Source organism: Alosa alosa, chromosome 6 (genome assembly GCF_017589495.1).
Source record: "Alosa alosa isolate M-15738 ecotype Scorff River chromosome 6, AALO_Geno_1.1, whole genome shotgun sequence".
In the NCBI taxonomy this organism is placed as follows: Eukaryota; Metazoa; Chordata; class Actinopteri; order Clupeiformes; family Clupeidae; genus Alosa; species Alosa alosa.
Genome location: NC_063194.1, coordinates 1,913,628 through 1,929,555, shown reverse-complemented (window position 1 = coordinate 1,929,555; position 15,928 = coordinate 1,913,628). Strand labels below are relative to the sequence as shown.

General features: G+C 40.6%; 3 protein-coding genes across 16 annotated transcripts in view; 1 reads left to right on the top strand and 2 right to left on the bottom strand.

The window, feature by feature from the left end:
* Nucleotides 1-1,275: 1,275 nt before the first annotated feature.
* mrpl12 (mitochondrial ribosomal protein L12) lies at nucleotides 1,276-5,411 on the bottom strand. Of its 2 annotated transcripts, none has more exons than XM_048245175.1 (5): nucleotides 5,227-5,411; nucleotides 4,160-4,352; nucleotides 4,008-4,079; nucleotides 3,760-3,900; nucleotides 1,276-1,759 (listed from the first exon to the last, which is right to left on the bottom strand). In XM_048245175.1, exons 1-5 carry the CDS (start codon nucleotides 5,283-5,285, stop codon nucleotides 1,643-1,645), a joined length of 582 nt encoding a protein of 193 aa, XP_048101132.1. In that variant the 5' UTR covers nucleotides 5,286-5,411; the 3' UTR covers nucleotides 1,276-1,642. The 2 variants fall into 2 exon arrangements, with proteins under 2 accessions (XP_048101132.1, XP_048101133.1); XM_048245176.1 differs by lacking the exon at nucleotides 1,276-1,759 and adding an exon at nucleotides 1,779-1,937.
* A 474-nt stretch (nucleotides 5,412-5,885) lies between these two features.
* Nucleotides 5,886-10,993, top strand: zgc:103625 (methyltransferase-like 26 B). Its single transcript, XM_048245174.1, has 6 exons — nucleotides 5,886-6,260; nucleotides 6,594-6,756; nucleotides 9,728-9,787; nucleotides 10,052-10,119; nucleotides 10,235-10,313; nucleotides 10,403-10,993. Exons 1-6 carry the CDS (start codon nucleotides 6,061-6,063, stop codon nucleotides 10,448-10,450), a joined length of 618 nt encoding a protein of 205 aa, XP_048101131.1. The 5' UTR covers nucleotides 5,886-6,060; the 3' UTR covers nucleotides 10,451-10,993.
* Nucleotides 10,982-15,928, bottom strand: part of hgs (hepatocyte growth factor-regulated tyrosine kinase substrate) — an 18,271-nt gene continuing 13,324 nt past the window's right edge. For all 13 annotated transcript variants that reach the window (XM_048245133.1, XM_048245134.1, XM_048245135.1 and 10 more), the window contains 2 exons: nucleotides 12,942-13,028; nucleotides 10,982-12,654 (listed from right to left, as the gene is read on the bottom strand). In XM_048245133.1, coding sequence (XP_048101090.1) covers nucleotides 12,559-12,654; nucleotides 12,942-13,028 — 183 coding nt within the window. In that variant the 3' untranslated portion in view covers nucleotides 10,982-12,558. The remainder of the gene's footprint in view (nucleotides 12,655-12,941; nucleotides 13,029-15,928) is intronic.

The following is a 15,928-nucleotide window of genomic DNA, read 5'->3' as shown; positions in this document are numbered from 1 at the left end:
AGTGTACGTGACTGACATAAAAATAGAAGTCGTCGCTGCTAACCCTTTGACCTTGTTATGTTGTCTTGACCTAATATTGAAATATTATTAAAATGCATCTGAACCTGGTTTCAGACAGATTTGTATAAATAAAACATTTTCACATAAATCTTCTAAGATTTAAGTGTGGGTAATATGCACTGTCCTTCAAAGCTGCTCATTAGTCCCTCAAGTTCAATCGGCCTATTTTCCAATAGTTTAGTGTCATTCACATTGTATTGGGGAGGGTTCCCACTCTATAGGAGGGAGTGATTATGAATGAGTTGGTTGAGTGGCAAGTCATGCTGAATCAGAAGAGTGGGATATGCTGTCAAACTGAAACTTGACACTCAGGCAACCAGCCCTAGTGCAGGTCTGGAGACAGAAATCCGGTTGCCTGTGCCTACGTGTGAGGCTGATGTGGTGTAATGAATTTAAGGGGATGCACCATATTAAGTCCTACCAACTCACAAACCTAGTAATCAATTCAGTGCTTGGACCTATAGCTTTTCCATAGATGAGGGACTAATTATGGGAGGAATCAGTTATGGGAATCCTGCTGTTGTTACAGAAATGGTAGTAATCCAGCCACATCAATTCTGATCTTCTCTGCATCCTAGTGGGGAACTTGCATATAAACATGACCCATAACAGCAGAGTTCCAGCATCGCTTCTGTTCACCTGTAAAAGGCACTAACTAGCTTGGTATATACTACATCCAACCTTTCACAGGGGCAAACCTGAAATGCCTCCCCTCCTGACCACTTTGAGAGGGGTTTGCTCAGGGTTAAAGGTTGTGTTAAAATGACCTTTTTCATTGTTACTTGAGTGGTTTCTCTATTTACATTGTTGATTCTTGATAATGTAACTTCCGTAAATAAAACTAAATCAATATTTAACTGGAGGCCAATCTCAAGCCGCATCACACAAGTCATCTCTGCCTCCCTTTCGAGAAGGGTTGTGTTCAAGTTTTATTCCTGTTGAAGTTCATCACCTGACTGGTACCTTTACACAACTTAAAAGGGTTTGATCTGGATACAGAGAAATATGTATGTCTCTGTGGCTGACATCTTCCAACTACTTTGACGGTCAGCCCTTGGGGAAAAATGATGTGCAAAGTGCTCCAAAGTACTCTCCAGCTTTCTGGTTATATCGGAGTCTTGAGTCACATTTGTAATTATATGCATCTGCACACCTGGAATAACGATACCTTTGTCTAGCACGAGTTTCAGATGGTAACCATTTTAAGACACAATCTACAGTTCTACATGACCATGTTTATTTCACCTCAGGCAATGTCAACCATGTCCCGTGTCGAGCTATAGCCCCTGCTCCCTGGCAGACAGACAGACGCACAGAGAGAGACAGACAGACACAGACAATCTGCACAGGATCGTCCCACCAGTAGCTCTCGGGGGCTGTGAGTGACAGACAAGCAGCCGGCGGGGTACCGAGTGTTTGCAGGCTCGTGGCCTAGTACAGTTCAGTCTGTGAGTTCGACCACCCCATTCCAGTCACGCGTGGGGCTAAGTGGCAATGTTATGAATTCTTTTCCTTAGATTCCTTTCGTTATAAAAAAAAAAGAGAGAGAGACAGATGAAGGTCGGATGAAGGTCGGACTGGTCTACTCCAGCTCCACAGTGCCCCCTGCTGCCTCCAGGGCAGCCTTCAGTTTCTCAGCCTCCTCTTTGGATACGTTCGCACGGATCTCCTGAGGCAGGGATTCCACTAGCTTCTTGGCCTGAGAAAGAAAATTACATTAAAAATTACATTGGCACAATGAATTCATTCATTCACCATCACCATAAAAACTCGATTAGCTCGATAGCACACGTTGCTTAAATTGGCAAACTCATCTTGCTTATATTTGGGAGAGGCATCTAGGAGTCAGGCCTTTCATTACCGTCACACAAACCTGTCTGAAGTAAAGATGGGAAATACAATCAAATTGATACAGTATAGATAATCAAAGAATAGACACATATTCGGACTTGGCCACCAAAGGTAGGAAATCACTACTTTCTTTCACCTCTGTACCATGCTAGTAAATCTGAATGAATTTGACAGTAGCCATACTTTGGTGCTCAATGTTTCTGTAAAATGAACTGAACGATTGTGGAGATTCTAACTGTCTATATAGCAAGTCCATATTGATAGAAGTTCATACATTTATGAACTGTCTTTAATCAGTGGAGATTGCATGTTTTAAGCAGAACCCTCTACTAACTTGCATGCAAAATCTAGGCAGCATAGAACTAGCTCAAGCGGGTGATCTGGTGGGGATGAAGAGGTTTTTATACATAAACTACCCTAAAAACCAGACCAGGCTTCTAATTGAGGGATTTATTTGTCCACACCTATAGCCACACTGGGCCAGTAAAAAGGGCGTCTAACTGGGACTTGGCTTTTAATGAAGTTGTTACAGTATTCCTGAAGCTCTTTTCAGTATTAATGACTCATGGTATGGTTAAAACTTAATCACCAAAGTGCTACTACTAATGTGACAACTTTAAACATCAGAGTATGATACAATACGGTACACAATATATTGTCCCTCGTATATAGGTCTCATGCTGCACAAATAAATGCCTTCACAGTACAACACAAGCTGTGTCTATCACAACAGTAAATAACAGACTGTCATCACAATTATCCAGTGCACATATACCCACCACTTGGTAAAAACACATTGCATGTAACACATATTGACTTAAGTTGACTGATATTTAGTAAAGGCTTTTTATCCAAAGCCATGTGAACATGCAATGGTGGGAATCAAAACCAAGTCGGCCAATTGTCAGTGAGTATGTTTACATGGACATTCATATTCAGAGTATTGACCTCATTCAGAATAAGACAATATTGTGAATATGGTGTTGAATATGGTGTGAACATGAGTTCTTAATAGAATATGCCATTTATAAATGTTCCCATAGTAACCTTATCACTACCTAAGCTAATACTGCCACATATGTCGCTTCTATGCTGTCTTATATGTTTCTTTCTTGCCCCAAAATGTAGCCTACATTCCTCTTCATTCACGACATCTTTTCTGAAGCTCCGCTCATAAATAAGTTTGAAACTTTGCCGCCAGAAGGTGGCGACACAAGAAATGCCATGGGCGTCAAAGAATGTGTTGTTATTTACCATAATGTTGTGCTTGTCACAAAATAACGTGAATATTACAATAGGAGATCATATTACGAATAAGGTGTTTACATGCCTAGAAAGTACCTCAATATTGTGAATAAGATAAGAATACTCCACATACCTTACTTTGGTTATTGCTTATTCTGAATAAGCAATCGGAAAATACTTAAGGCAATCGGAAAATGCTGTTTACATGGGAGTGTTGTATTCTGAATATGTTATTAACCCGGTTAATATCAGAATATTAATGTCCATGTAAAAGTACTCAGGGACGTTACCGTTGGTTCACCACCCCCGCCTCCATATTGCACACAACCCATAATAAAAAACTGTTACACACACCAGGAGGGTATTCCAAGTACGTGGTTTAGTGACAAACCTGGGTAAGTTAACTAAGAGTAATTGGTAAACCTCCTAATAGAAGAGCTGTATGGCTTGATTCTCCTAACAAAACAATGCCATCATGCTCTTGTAGGAGGTTTACCATTGTTGTATTGTTAAGATTGTAATATCTGTAGCAATGTCCATTTGATATTCCATGGCCTAGAATCTAGGCAAATTGGATGCAAAGGAATCAAAATGAAATCTTACCTGTACGAGATTCAGGCCTTGCATGCAGTTCTTGACTTCTTTGATCAGTTTGACTTTCTCGGCAGCACTGAGTGCTGTCAATTTGACAGTGAAATGAGTTTTCTCTTTCTTGGCTGGGACTGCCGCCTCCTCCTCTACTGCCTAAGGACACATTATCATACACAAAGACGTTTGCATTTTCTCAGTGAAGAAGTGCATCATCTGAATGTATAGAAGCAATACACTGAAATTATAAAGGCATATATTACCGTGGCTGCAGGTGCTGCTGCTGCCATTGCGCCCATAGGCATCATTCCAATATCTTGAATATTTAAGGTTTTCTAGGACAGAGATGAACAGACAGTGTGAATTATCTTTCTTTCTCTCTGAGAATATCATTTAATTTTCCCTCTAACTTTACCTTAAGTAACTCGTTCAAGTCTGACACCTCGATTAAGGTAAGGCTGCTGATGTCATTAACAAGCTGCTGAATTTTGGGTGAGTATTGTTTGGGTGCACCGTCCAAATGGGGGGTGGCTATGGCATCCGATGTGCTGGCAGGACTGGTCTTGAGCGTTCTGATGGCACATAGTGCTGGTGTCTGGATGTTAGACCTACAGAATGAAAGATCAACAGATTCACTTCACAATACTCACCAGACCTAACAAAGACTTTGAATAATGTCCACGATTTACAATGTCCAATTAAACAAAAATATCATGACTTGTAAAAATCCCACTGAAATATGACGGGACAACCTGCCCACTTCAACAACAGCACAATTCATTGCAATTACAAAACAAGAATTCATTCGTGTTCAAGTGGAGTATTTTAGCCGTATGTTCTTGAAACATTTCCATATGTACGCTCATGCTATCAACTTCCAATCATATTTTACATGTCTTTTCAATAACTTAGAAGGACTACGATGGTAATATGACCTTGGCTTTGATATAACTATATTGTTAGCTGACGAATTGTTAAGCAGCAAGCTAGCAAGCTAATGTATCGCTAGCCCAGGTTAGTTCACTGTTGGTGCATCTTAGCCAGCTAACGTGAGCTAACCGTGTAAGAAAGACAGCTGTAAAATACTAGCTGATCGCAAACACCAGGGACTGACATGGAGACATTTTCTTCCTCACAAGACCCAGCAAATAGCGCTTCAGTCAAGTAATGTTGTTAGTTCTGTGGACGTGCTCAAGCGTTAGCACAGTATCGTTTCGGTAACATTTACTGAGGTAGACTGCTAGCCACCGTAGTTACCTAGCAAATATAAGATTAGGAATTACAAACATTTTACAGACTAATACCTTATCTAATGGACACGCCCAAGACAGCCCACTTCATAAATGCTAGCAATTACATGCATTATTAGGACAGAACACATCAACTTCAAACAGACTGTCCTTGACTGAGTTGAATGGAGTGCATTTGCACAACGACTCTGCCGGCTGATATCTCCGTTACATCATCATTCCTATTGCTTACCGTTGTGTTTGGACAACCGTTCGCAACGCCGCTCGAATACAGTGCCTGGTGCAATACATATTTCTGTTTCTGTCCTTCGATTATTTACTCCAGGTAATTCACAAACACCTCCAAAATACACACATCAGCCTGTCATTCAACCTCACTGCTCAAAAGCACATGGCGTCCTCCAGCAGCTCTTCCTGACCTACCCATAATGCATCAGCCCAAACAGCTAGTTTGTACATTTCATTGGTGGATTCAGACTGTAACAATGGCTATTGGTTATAATAACTGTCTACTGTGAAGCAGCGCTACAAACTAGCAGGCAACAAATAAAGGTATGGTAGCCTATTATTAATTTGAACTTGAAGGTGCAACAAATATGATTAAATGGCAGCAGCATTGACAAAAACATATTCCCCATATCTTATGGCAAAAAATGAATCTTTACCAGTGGACAGTTATCTTATCTGTTTTCAGTTTGGATGTGTTCACCCAAATGCAGTGTATGTGTGTGTGTGTGTGTGTGTAGTTAATCTAATAACCAATTTAATATGTGGTTGTTTGAGCAGAACACCCTGAGGAGGAGGAGCATATGAGAGCCTCTTAACCAAAGGGGGTAATCTTCTGCTCCATCTGGCAGTCAACTGACAGCAGGTGACCGCCCGGTGAGCAATCCTGTTGCTTCTAGACTATTCCTATAGACAACACACAAGAGCTACTTCAGGGGTAGATCTCAGCACCACACACAGATACACTGCCCGTTAGGCTACGGTTGTTCAGCTGCCAATGTGACTGACTTTTGAAGTTTGGATACACTGAGTCTTCAGACCTCCATCCATCCATTCCACCATGCTGCTATCCCCTGCCGCTGACAGGAATCAGGATGATATACTGTCAGTGCTGTCGGAGATTCTGGAGGAGCAGTCCCACAAAGAGCTGTTTGGCCTGGAGCTGGGGTCTGGCACTGGGCAGCATGTCGTGCACTTTGCCCAGGAACTGACCTACGTCACCTGGCTTCCAACAGATATCAAAGAGGAGTCTCGGGCAAGGTACTGGATTAATGGCCATTTTCTGTCTTTAAAGGCATTTTTGAGGACATAATTACATAATTACATACGTATACGTACGTATAAATAACAAGTGTCATTTAGTCCCACTTGTGATTTAAAAGGCAATAATAGTGTATATATTATATAATGTGTCATATACAGTATATATACTCAAAATCATACGAGTATTTATACTCATAAAGTATATATACTTTATGAGTATTTCATATATATATATATATATATATGAAATACTCATAAAGCTCTCATAATTGTGAGTTAATATCAGTAGTATGACATAAGACGTAAGATCCATGTTTTGTCCTGCTCCAGTATCCGTGCTTACATTGGGGCAACGAAAGTGAAGCGTGTTCTAGAACCTGTGCACCTGGATGCTAGTGAGCCCTGGGACAAGTGGGCAGGCCTTCCTCGTAGCTCCTGTGATGTGATCGTAGCCATCAACCTCTTCCATGTCAGCTCCTTCAAAACAGCAGAGGTGCAGTAATACTGGTCGGTGGTCTGATAATAATAATGGTGGTCTGATAATAATCAGAAGGTATATATATAAACACACACAGTGCCTATAACAATTATTCATCTGCCTTAGATATTTTCCCTTTATTGCTTTAATAATTAAATTCTACAAAGTAATGTTAATTAATGAAAAATATATAATGCAAAATAAGCGAGCTTCAGGTCCTTTGGCCGCAATTAAAGCATAGAGCCTGGGTGGATATAGCCTCATGAGAACATCCTGATCTCGCGAGCTTCAGGTTTCCCGTCGCAGATCAGTCTGGCATCTTACCGATAGAGAAAATTTGGAGCAGTTCACCAAACGAACGGCCAATCAGCGTTGGTTTTGAGGCGGGTTTAGATGTGACGCAATGAACAACATGACGGCATCCACACATGAGATGAGAGCATAGCTATTCAAATTAGAAAGTATTCCTGGGGAAGCTGTGAAGTTATGAGTCTCAGCCATGCAGCTGGGAGGAATGAACGACACAGACATCCTCCACGGCCGATTCCAGTTCATAATGGAGGAATATATATGTATATATACTCTTTTGATCCCGTGAGGGAAATTTTGTCTCTGCATTTAACCCAATCCGTCAATTAGTGAAACACACACAGCACACAGTGAGGTGAAGCACACACTAATCCCGGCGCAGTGAGCTGCCTGCAACCACAGCGGCGCTCAGGGAGCAGTGAGGGGTTAGGTGCCTTGCTCAAGGGCACTTGTCGGGGCTCGAGCCGGCAACCCTCCGGTTACAAGTCCAGAGTGCTAACCAGTGGGCCACGACTGCCCCTTTAAAAGGAATATATACTTTCTTTAGAAGTGTAGGGCTGTGAAAACGTTATGGGAATTGTCGTTGATTAGGTTCATGTCACATACAAATGGTAAGTTAAAAAATGTTAACGTTAGTTACGTTACCTAACTTAATTGTATGTTAAACGAACACTTCGTTCATCTAATTGGTTTATTTGGCCCGTCGATAACCAACATAGGTGGTGATAGACAGATGGTTTATCCAATCAGTTAACCAGTATTTCCGCCCCTTCCCAAAAGTTCTCCAACGGAAAGTTCCCAGATGGACATGCAGAGCAAATGCGAAGCATCCATCTGGCGGAGTCAGATTAGGGTGGATAGGTCTCAATTAGGCTTGCACATCTGGATACGGCAATCTTACTCAATTTTTCTTTGTAAAACTGCTCAATCTTTGTGAGGTTGGAAGGGGATGGGGTGTGAACAGCCTTTTTCAAGTTCAGCCACAGATTTTCTAGATTGAGGTCTGGGCTTTGACCTCGGCCACTCCAGAACATTCACCTTGCTGTCTTTAAACCATTTCTGTGTAGTTTTCGCTGTAGGCTTCGGCTCATTGTCTTGCTGGAAAGTAAATCTTTTCCCAAGTCGAAGTTCTCTTGCAGACTCAATCAGATTGTCCTCCAGGATTTCCATATATTTTGTTGAATTCATTTTACTTTTACCTTTACAAGCCTTCCAGGGCCTGCTGTCTCCACAGCATGATGCTACCACCATTCTTCAAATAAGGGATGGTGCGTTTTTGATGATGTGCCGTGCTTGATGTCTGCCAAACATAGCATCTAGTCTGATGGCCAAAAAGCTCAATTTGGTCTCATCAGACCAAATAACCTTCTTCCATTTGACCTTGGAGTCTCCCACATGTCTTTTGGCGAACTTTAGTCGAGATTTGCCTTGTGACTGGTGAAGAACTCAGGCAGAAGTTTTTGTATTTGTAGTTTCCCTCATTTCAGCTGCTGATGCTTTTAACTACTTCAGAGTTGTCATAGTCGCCATGGTGGCCTTCCCCACCATTATCTTTATTATTTTATTTATTGTCACTGTGGTTTGTGGTGACGGCCCGCTCTAGTCAGATTTGCACATTTGCCATATTCCTTACATTCCTTAATGATGGATTTCATTCCAGAGGATGTTCAGTGACTTGAAATTTATTTTGCATCCATCCCCTCACTTATGCTTTTCAATAACCTTTCTCTGAGTTGTTTGGAGTGTTCTTTTATCGTCATGGTGGATTTATAGCCAGGACTACTGATTGACCTGTGACTGGACCTTCCATTATATATTGTATATTTCTATACTATACACATTCATGGCACTCAGGAGATCCCCATTTCACTAATTGTGAGATATAAGCACCAATTGGCAGGACCGCTGTTAATTTAGGTCAGTCACTTTAAAGGTGCTCTAAGCAATGTTGAGTAACGTCACTTCTGTTGACGTTTAAACAAAACAGAGGTCGTTTAGTCGTTTATAGGCTGGAACAGTTTGTTTAAATGTTCTAGCCTGGACCAGGTTGTTTTTGTTACCGTTTTTGGAGCCTGGGCTGTCCACAGAGACCGCTTTTTTTTTTGCAGTGTATTCAGGGCAGAGGCAGCTAGCAGATGGTGAGGTGATGTTTCCTGTATGTGACAAAAAATGTTTTAGCTTAGAAACCGCATAACATTGCTTAGAGCACCTTTAATATTAATATTGAATTAGAGTGATTCTTAATTAACATCAATTTGTAGAAATTTGCTTTGACATTAAAGAGGGGATTTTTGTCAATTATTGTTAAAAAGGCCAAATTAAATGGGCAAAGATTCCATGTATTAAAGCAATAAAAGGGGAAATATCCAAGGGGATGGCTACTTTTATTAGGCTCTGTATGTATATGCATAACCAGGCTTGCCATCGTGGCGGTTCACATAGTGAATGTGTCAGACTATGGCTATTATAATTTTTTACCTGCAGCTGAGCAATTGACAAAAATGGCCAGAGATGTCAGTTTGTGAAAACAACCTTTACACAAAATAAGCTGAGCTGGCCTTGACTTAACTTGAATACAGAAGCCTCCAAAAGCCCGTTTTACTATTAGTCATCTATTTTGGCTACAGAGCATGACCTGGTTGATTTGTGAAATATGGATGTATCCATTTCTGTATAGGGTGTGTTTCAAGGAGCTGGTGAGATTCTGAAAAATAATTGCTGTCTAATGACATATGGGGTAAGCTGACCGAAGTAGCTGGAAGACTACATTGCTGGAGATTAATTTGTTAATTATATATTTTGCATATAAATGAAATACATTATATTTATATGTGAAGTAATATATTACCTTTAGAACACAAAATTAGTCAAATATTTTAGTTCAAATATTTCCATACTCCTTGTTTATTACCGTCAGGCTGTTAATGTCAGGAGTGAGTTTGTATTCAGCAGGAAATGTTCAAGCTAAACTAAGCTAAAAGGTTCACTAATTTACTTTTAGCCTTATGCAATGAATGGGATCATCATACCTCCATGCAACGAGGAACTGGATAGAAATCTGCGTGAGAGGCGAGTAATATTTAACCACTCACCATAATCTCCCAATATCAATACTCTTGAGATATTTAAGTTTCAAATGTTTTTAAAACTAAAAACTGACTCTAAATCAATCCTCACATTACAGAAACCCTGAATGGGGCCTTCCTGACATTGACGTTCTGAGACAGATTGCCTTTACCAATGGAATGCGCATGGAGCGAATGGTAAGAATCAGCGTTCTTGATCAGCTCTAGTGTGTGTACACACTCCCACAGGCAACATCCATATGAGTAACATCACTTTTGTCTTCCAGGTTGACATGCCGGAGAGCAACAAATGCTTGGTCTTCAGGAAAATCTGAAAAGCCAAACCAAACTGACCTGCGTTAGTGATGCACTGATGTTCTGAAGAACTGGGACCTTGCACATTGAACATTTAGTTGCAATTTTTGCACTTTGTAATATGAGAGTCTATGAAAAAAAAAATTATGTAAAGGATTAATGTATAGAAATCCGGTCATTATTGGGAAAATAAGTCCCGACAGGGCGAACCGGACTTATTTTATAATACATAGATGACACAGTTAACTATGCAACTTCAAGACATGGTCCTTTAAAGGTGTTGTAGGCACATTCAGTTGTTAAAAAATAGCATCGCATGGCACTGGAACATGCAACAAATTGAAGAATCCACTTAAATAGCACACATACAAATATCATATCACTCTTCTGTTTCCCCAGGTCTACATTTTATTTTAGGGTCTAAAAGAGTAACATTATTTTTAGGCAACTGCTAATGCACCTCATTCTGTATAATGATATTCTTATGTAAGGATAGAAAATGTCAGTACATCTGTTCTGATGTCGAAAATTAAATCACACATGAACCAAAATGTGGACAATAAAAGAACCAGATATTTATTAAATATAATCTTACAATTAATTCTTGAAGTCAGACAGATCAGTTTGATAGAAGAGTGTTCACAAATGCCGTTAAAGGGTTACAGAAGTCACTGGTTGGTGTATGTTACAAACATGCGCAATATAGAACCATTCTACAGCACTGCAGTCTCACCAAAACTAACACACACTCACACACACGTTCGCAGACAAAGCAATGCACAATGAAAAGATTTCGTCACACGTTCACACCTTCGTCCTCACATCCATTTTAAAAACTACCAACTCGCGTTCCCAGCAACAACTCTCTTACTGATTAAACGGGATTTTAGTGTGTGTGCAATTGACCTGATGCCCGCAAGTTGCACTGTGGTCACTAATGATCAATGATTCCCCCCCTGACCAACATTATTCACTAAAGATGAAGAGCGACCGCCTGTATGCAGTACGTCATGGACCGGGATTCTTTGCAAAGATAGCTCAGAACAAACGAGGTGATAAAATGGCAGCTGTACCCCACTCCACATTTGACTATCGTGCTATTCATCTGTGTAGACAGTGTAAATATTTTCACACCTACTGTGCTCATCTGAAACCCCTTTCATTCTCCCTCCACACCACACCTATCATCTCCCATCTCTACAAGCACGTATGAAGGTTTGAATGAGCAAGTTGGACAGTCAAGTGAGTGGATGGTCCTGTATAGCAGATTTGTTAGTGAATGACAAAAAACACTGGAATGTCGATTTGCATGGAACTGAGACAGAGAACGGGCTCCATCTTGGAAACACGGAGGCCCTGATAAGAGGGTTCTATCCGTGTCGCTGTCAATCGAGAGTGTTGAGGGTGGTTTAACCTGGCAAGCGTTCACCTTATCCATCCTTCATGGCAATATAGACCCTAAACCAGCATTTTGAAACAGATCACATCAGTGAACAATGCACTATAAGGAGGGGAGAAGGGCCATCACATACCACCATGCACGCACCTACACACACACACACACACACACACACACACACACACACACACACACACACACACACACACACACACACACACACACACACACACACATCTCTCTCTCCCAAGCACATACACACACTTTCGCATCTTAAAAGAATCACTTAACACATGCAAATCTGCTATAGAAAAATGAGACAAAAAGATGGTTGTGTCTTTTTCTTGTTGTTGTTGATGTTGTTTCTTACTTGTTTTAAATTCTACACCAATTACTACATCTGAGCTTCTGCAATCCACCGGATAAGGACGAGACTACGCACATAGGTGAGGACAGACAGAGGAGGAGAGAGAGAGAGAGTTGGCAGAGAATGGAGGTGCAGGTCTTCCCTCTCATGACTTTCCATTCTTCCCAGCTCCTACTTCATCTTAAGAGGGAGGGAGGGAGGGAGTGGACTTTGGGGTGGTGCACGGCTTTGGGTAGGGTTATACGTGTTTGGGAGAAAGGTGTGGGTGAAACCAGGGGTTTAGGGAAAGGAGAAGAGGAAGGAGGAGTTGGAGGGTGTAGTGTGTTGGACCCCACAGGCTGCAGGATGAGTGGGGGCCGGTATCAGTCAAAGGAGATGAGTTGAGCCTCTGCACTGCCTGGGGGGCCCTGAACAGGCTGCTGTTGCGCCTGCTGCTGTTGACCACCAGGGGGCGCCATCTGCACACAATAACACATGAACATGAGCTACAATGCAGAAACATTTTCATCTGACACACAAGATGGTCAAATAAACAACACACTCTGGAGACTGTAACACTTCACAGACATGAAATTAACACACAATATAAAGCACAGCTTTGGATCAGACTGCGCTTGTTGTAAGTAGCTGTGGATAAAAGTCTCAGCTAAATTAAAATGTTTTTTGGATATACTGTAAGCTAAAGGTATAGAACCCAATCTACTGAGTGACCGCTAAGACTGGACAACAACACAGGGGTACTTGCCTGCTGATACATGGGCTGCTGTCCAGGCATGTAAGGTTGCTGTGGGGGCATGTTAGGGTCCTGTCCTGGCAGAGCGGTCATCATGTTCTGCACAACAGTGAGAATGCGGATGGGTCAATGGCAAACAGAGATGAAACTGTTTCAAGGGCTATTTGTGTGCAGCACGAGCTGAGAGTTTCACAGAGCCGACCAGACACGACATGTCTGTAGTAGTCTGTGGCTTTAGATATTGTGAGATAAGAGACAATATCATCAAGGACAGTTTTCATTCTAGAACCCATACACAAATGACAAAAGCACCAAGCTTGAATTCACTGAGCTCTGTAAAGCAACCCATTTTTTCACAAATGTTTGTTGATGCAGACTGCACGACTAGATGCTTGATTTTATACACCTGTGGGAATGGGTCTGAATGAAACAAGTGTACATGTCACGAGTATGTGATTTAATGTCTCCACATTTTTAGTGATGGGGACGAGACCGGCTATGCCAAGTCCTTTAGGAGTCAAGACCGAGTCGAGACCAAGACCATAAAAACATGTCAGTTTTCATATTCATGATTTAATATCACCCCAGTTTATAATCAACAGTTAGGCCCAGGCTTGGAATTTCACTATTTTAGGGGCAAGGCCACTTGGCCTTCAGTTGGGCATATTTGGTGGGGGGCACAAAGGCCAAAGTTAACTATACAGTAGTAGGCTGTAAAAATAATCAAAGTTGTATTAAGCCTATTCACAGTATCAGTAGACCTGCATCTGAAACATTACAAAAACATGAAATATTACATAGAACTGTAAATCATCTGATCATCTAATATTTAGATGTCTAGGCTATATTTAATATTTATATTTATTTTATATTTGGCCTGTTATGGAATCATGTATTGAAAAATTTAAGCACAGCTCAGCTTTAAGAAACTCAAATAGCCTAGATGCATGCTTAGCATTTTTTGATCATCAAGACTCCTTTCACAAACTCTTACTCAGCTGTGTAACCTCTGATTTTAATATTTACCTATATCTAGGCAATATTTGTAACATTTATTTTGCATTTGGCCTGTTATGAAATCATGTAGAACGATTTAAACACATTTTGAAACCTAAAGACCAAAGTTGGAGACATGAATGTAGACCTTGCTGCAAATTACATTTTTAATTTAACCGGAATACTCTGGAACGGCTTACTGTACAGGGGACTGCTTTACACCTTTGTGTTCGGTAAGGTCTGCTGTTTATTCTGATAGATTGTTTAAAAGCTGAGAAAAATCATGTGATGTGATACATGTGTCTGTGTGATGAGTAGGCTTAGCGATTGCAAGTATTTCAACTGAGAAGAATGGGTGAATTTGGACGCACTTTCTGTCATTTTCTCCACTGTGTAAGACTGAATTAGTTTGCGCTGTGATGCTAAGATTATTTTGACAGGCCATAGGCTAAATAAAAATCGCTATTAAACGGACGCAAAGCAGAATATTGAACAAATGGGGCACCAAGTCATTTTTTGTGACAGTCAAGCAAGTCAAGTCATATCCAAATCATTGAAATTCATGATGATTTACCCATGTTTTCATTTTAAAATAAGCTACAATAGGCTAGTTATGAACTGCTGGAGTTTTAATTGTAACAAACAGACATTGCATTCATTCAAGCCACATAGCCTACATCTGAACGGTTTATAGAATAAGATGAAATGTATACAAATAAAAATAAATGTATTTCAAGTAGACCTATTATAAAATAGCCTATTGTTGTTTCAATATGCCTCAAATATTAGGTATCAAATCATGAAAATATATTCAAACAGTTCAAGTTACACCTGTCATATCTCCAGGGAACCAATAATGTTGAAAAAGTCAACTAATCAATCAATCAAACGCTGCCGCTGATGTCACTGCCAAACTTGACAAGCGCAACGGGTTTTAGGAGGGTTTAGGACCGTCAATGCAATATCATATTATACATAAGCCTAACATGTGAAATAAGCTACTTTTCTATGCTGATTGCTGGCAGTTAGCTAGGCCTACTTACTGTTGTTAGCCTACTACTAGGCTGTAACGTATGGAACAGGGACGTGTTTAAGAGCGAGGGAGAAAGAGAGGCGCTTACTTTAGGTTACATTGGCAACATTTTTGCTATATCAAGATTAAACTTAGACAAGAAAATGTTTCACTTTGCCATTTCACACATTTTAACCTAATATGGCGTTAACTAAAAAGCATAACAGATTCAAAGCCAACTCTTTAACATGCCTCAAATTTGACGTTAGGTTTCTAACACGACTAACTTCGGATGAAAATCAACGTGGTGGTGGTTATGTCGCTATTTTGCACACTTGCAGACTGCTGTTCATTTCTCCTTTGACTTGTCAGATACATCATCTGTGAAGCCAAACATTATTATGTTTTGGTATAAACGTAGAGCCTTTTATATTTGCAAGTTAGCCTACCTCAGTCTGTCTCAATTGATCTGGCACTTGCTGTTGGTCTGTCGCGTCGCGTCACTTGGTACAATGACAGGTTCGCTCGCGTGACGCATGCAACAGCACCTAAGCAGATTTTCTAAAATCGTAAAGTTAACTCCTTAATATCTATGAAAAAAATAAAAAGTCAAGTGATTTCAAGTCATCTCAAGTCTAAGTCAAGTCTCAAATCATGAATAGCAAGTCAAAAGTCAAGTCGAGTCTTTCATACATGTTGGTCAAGCAAGTCTCAAGTCTTAAAAAATGTGACTCGAGTCTGACTCGAGTCAAGTCATGTGACTCGAGTCCCCCATGTCTGAGTAATGCCCGTCAACATTGCATTTTATTATTATTTTTGTTATGTGTTGTGTGTTTTTTTTTTTTTATATGAACATAAAAAAATGCGTTGGTCTCGAGGACTTTGAAATTATGAGTCCTTCTCCTCCCACTGTGGTCCGAGACCGAGTCTTTGAAGGAACAAGTCCGAGTCGAGTCCGAGAAAGCAGAAATCGGTCTCGAGACACCATATA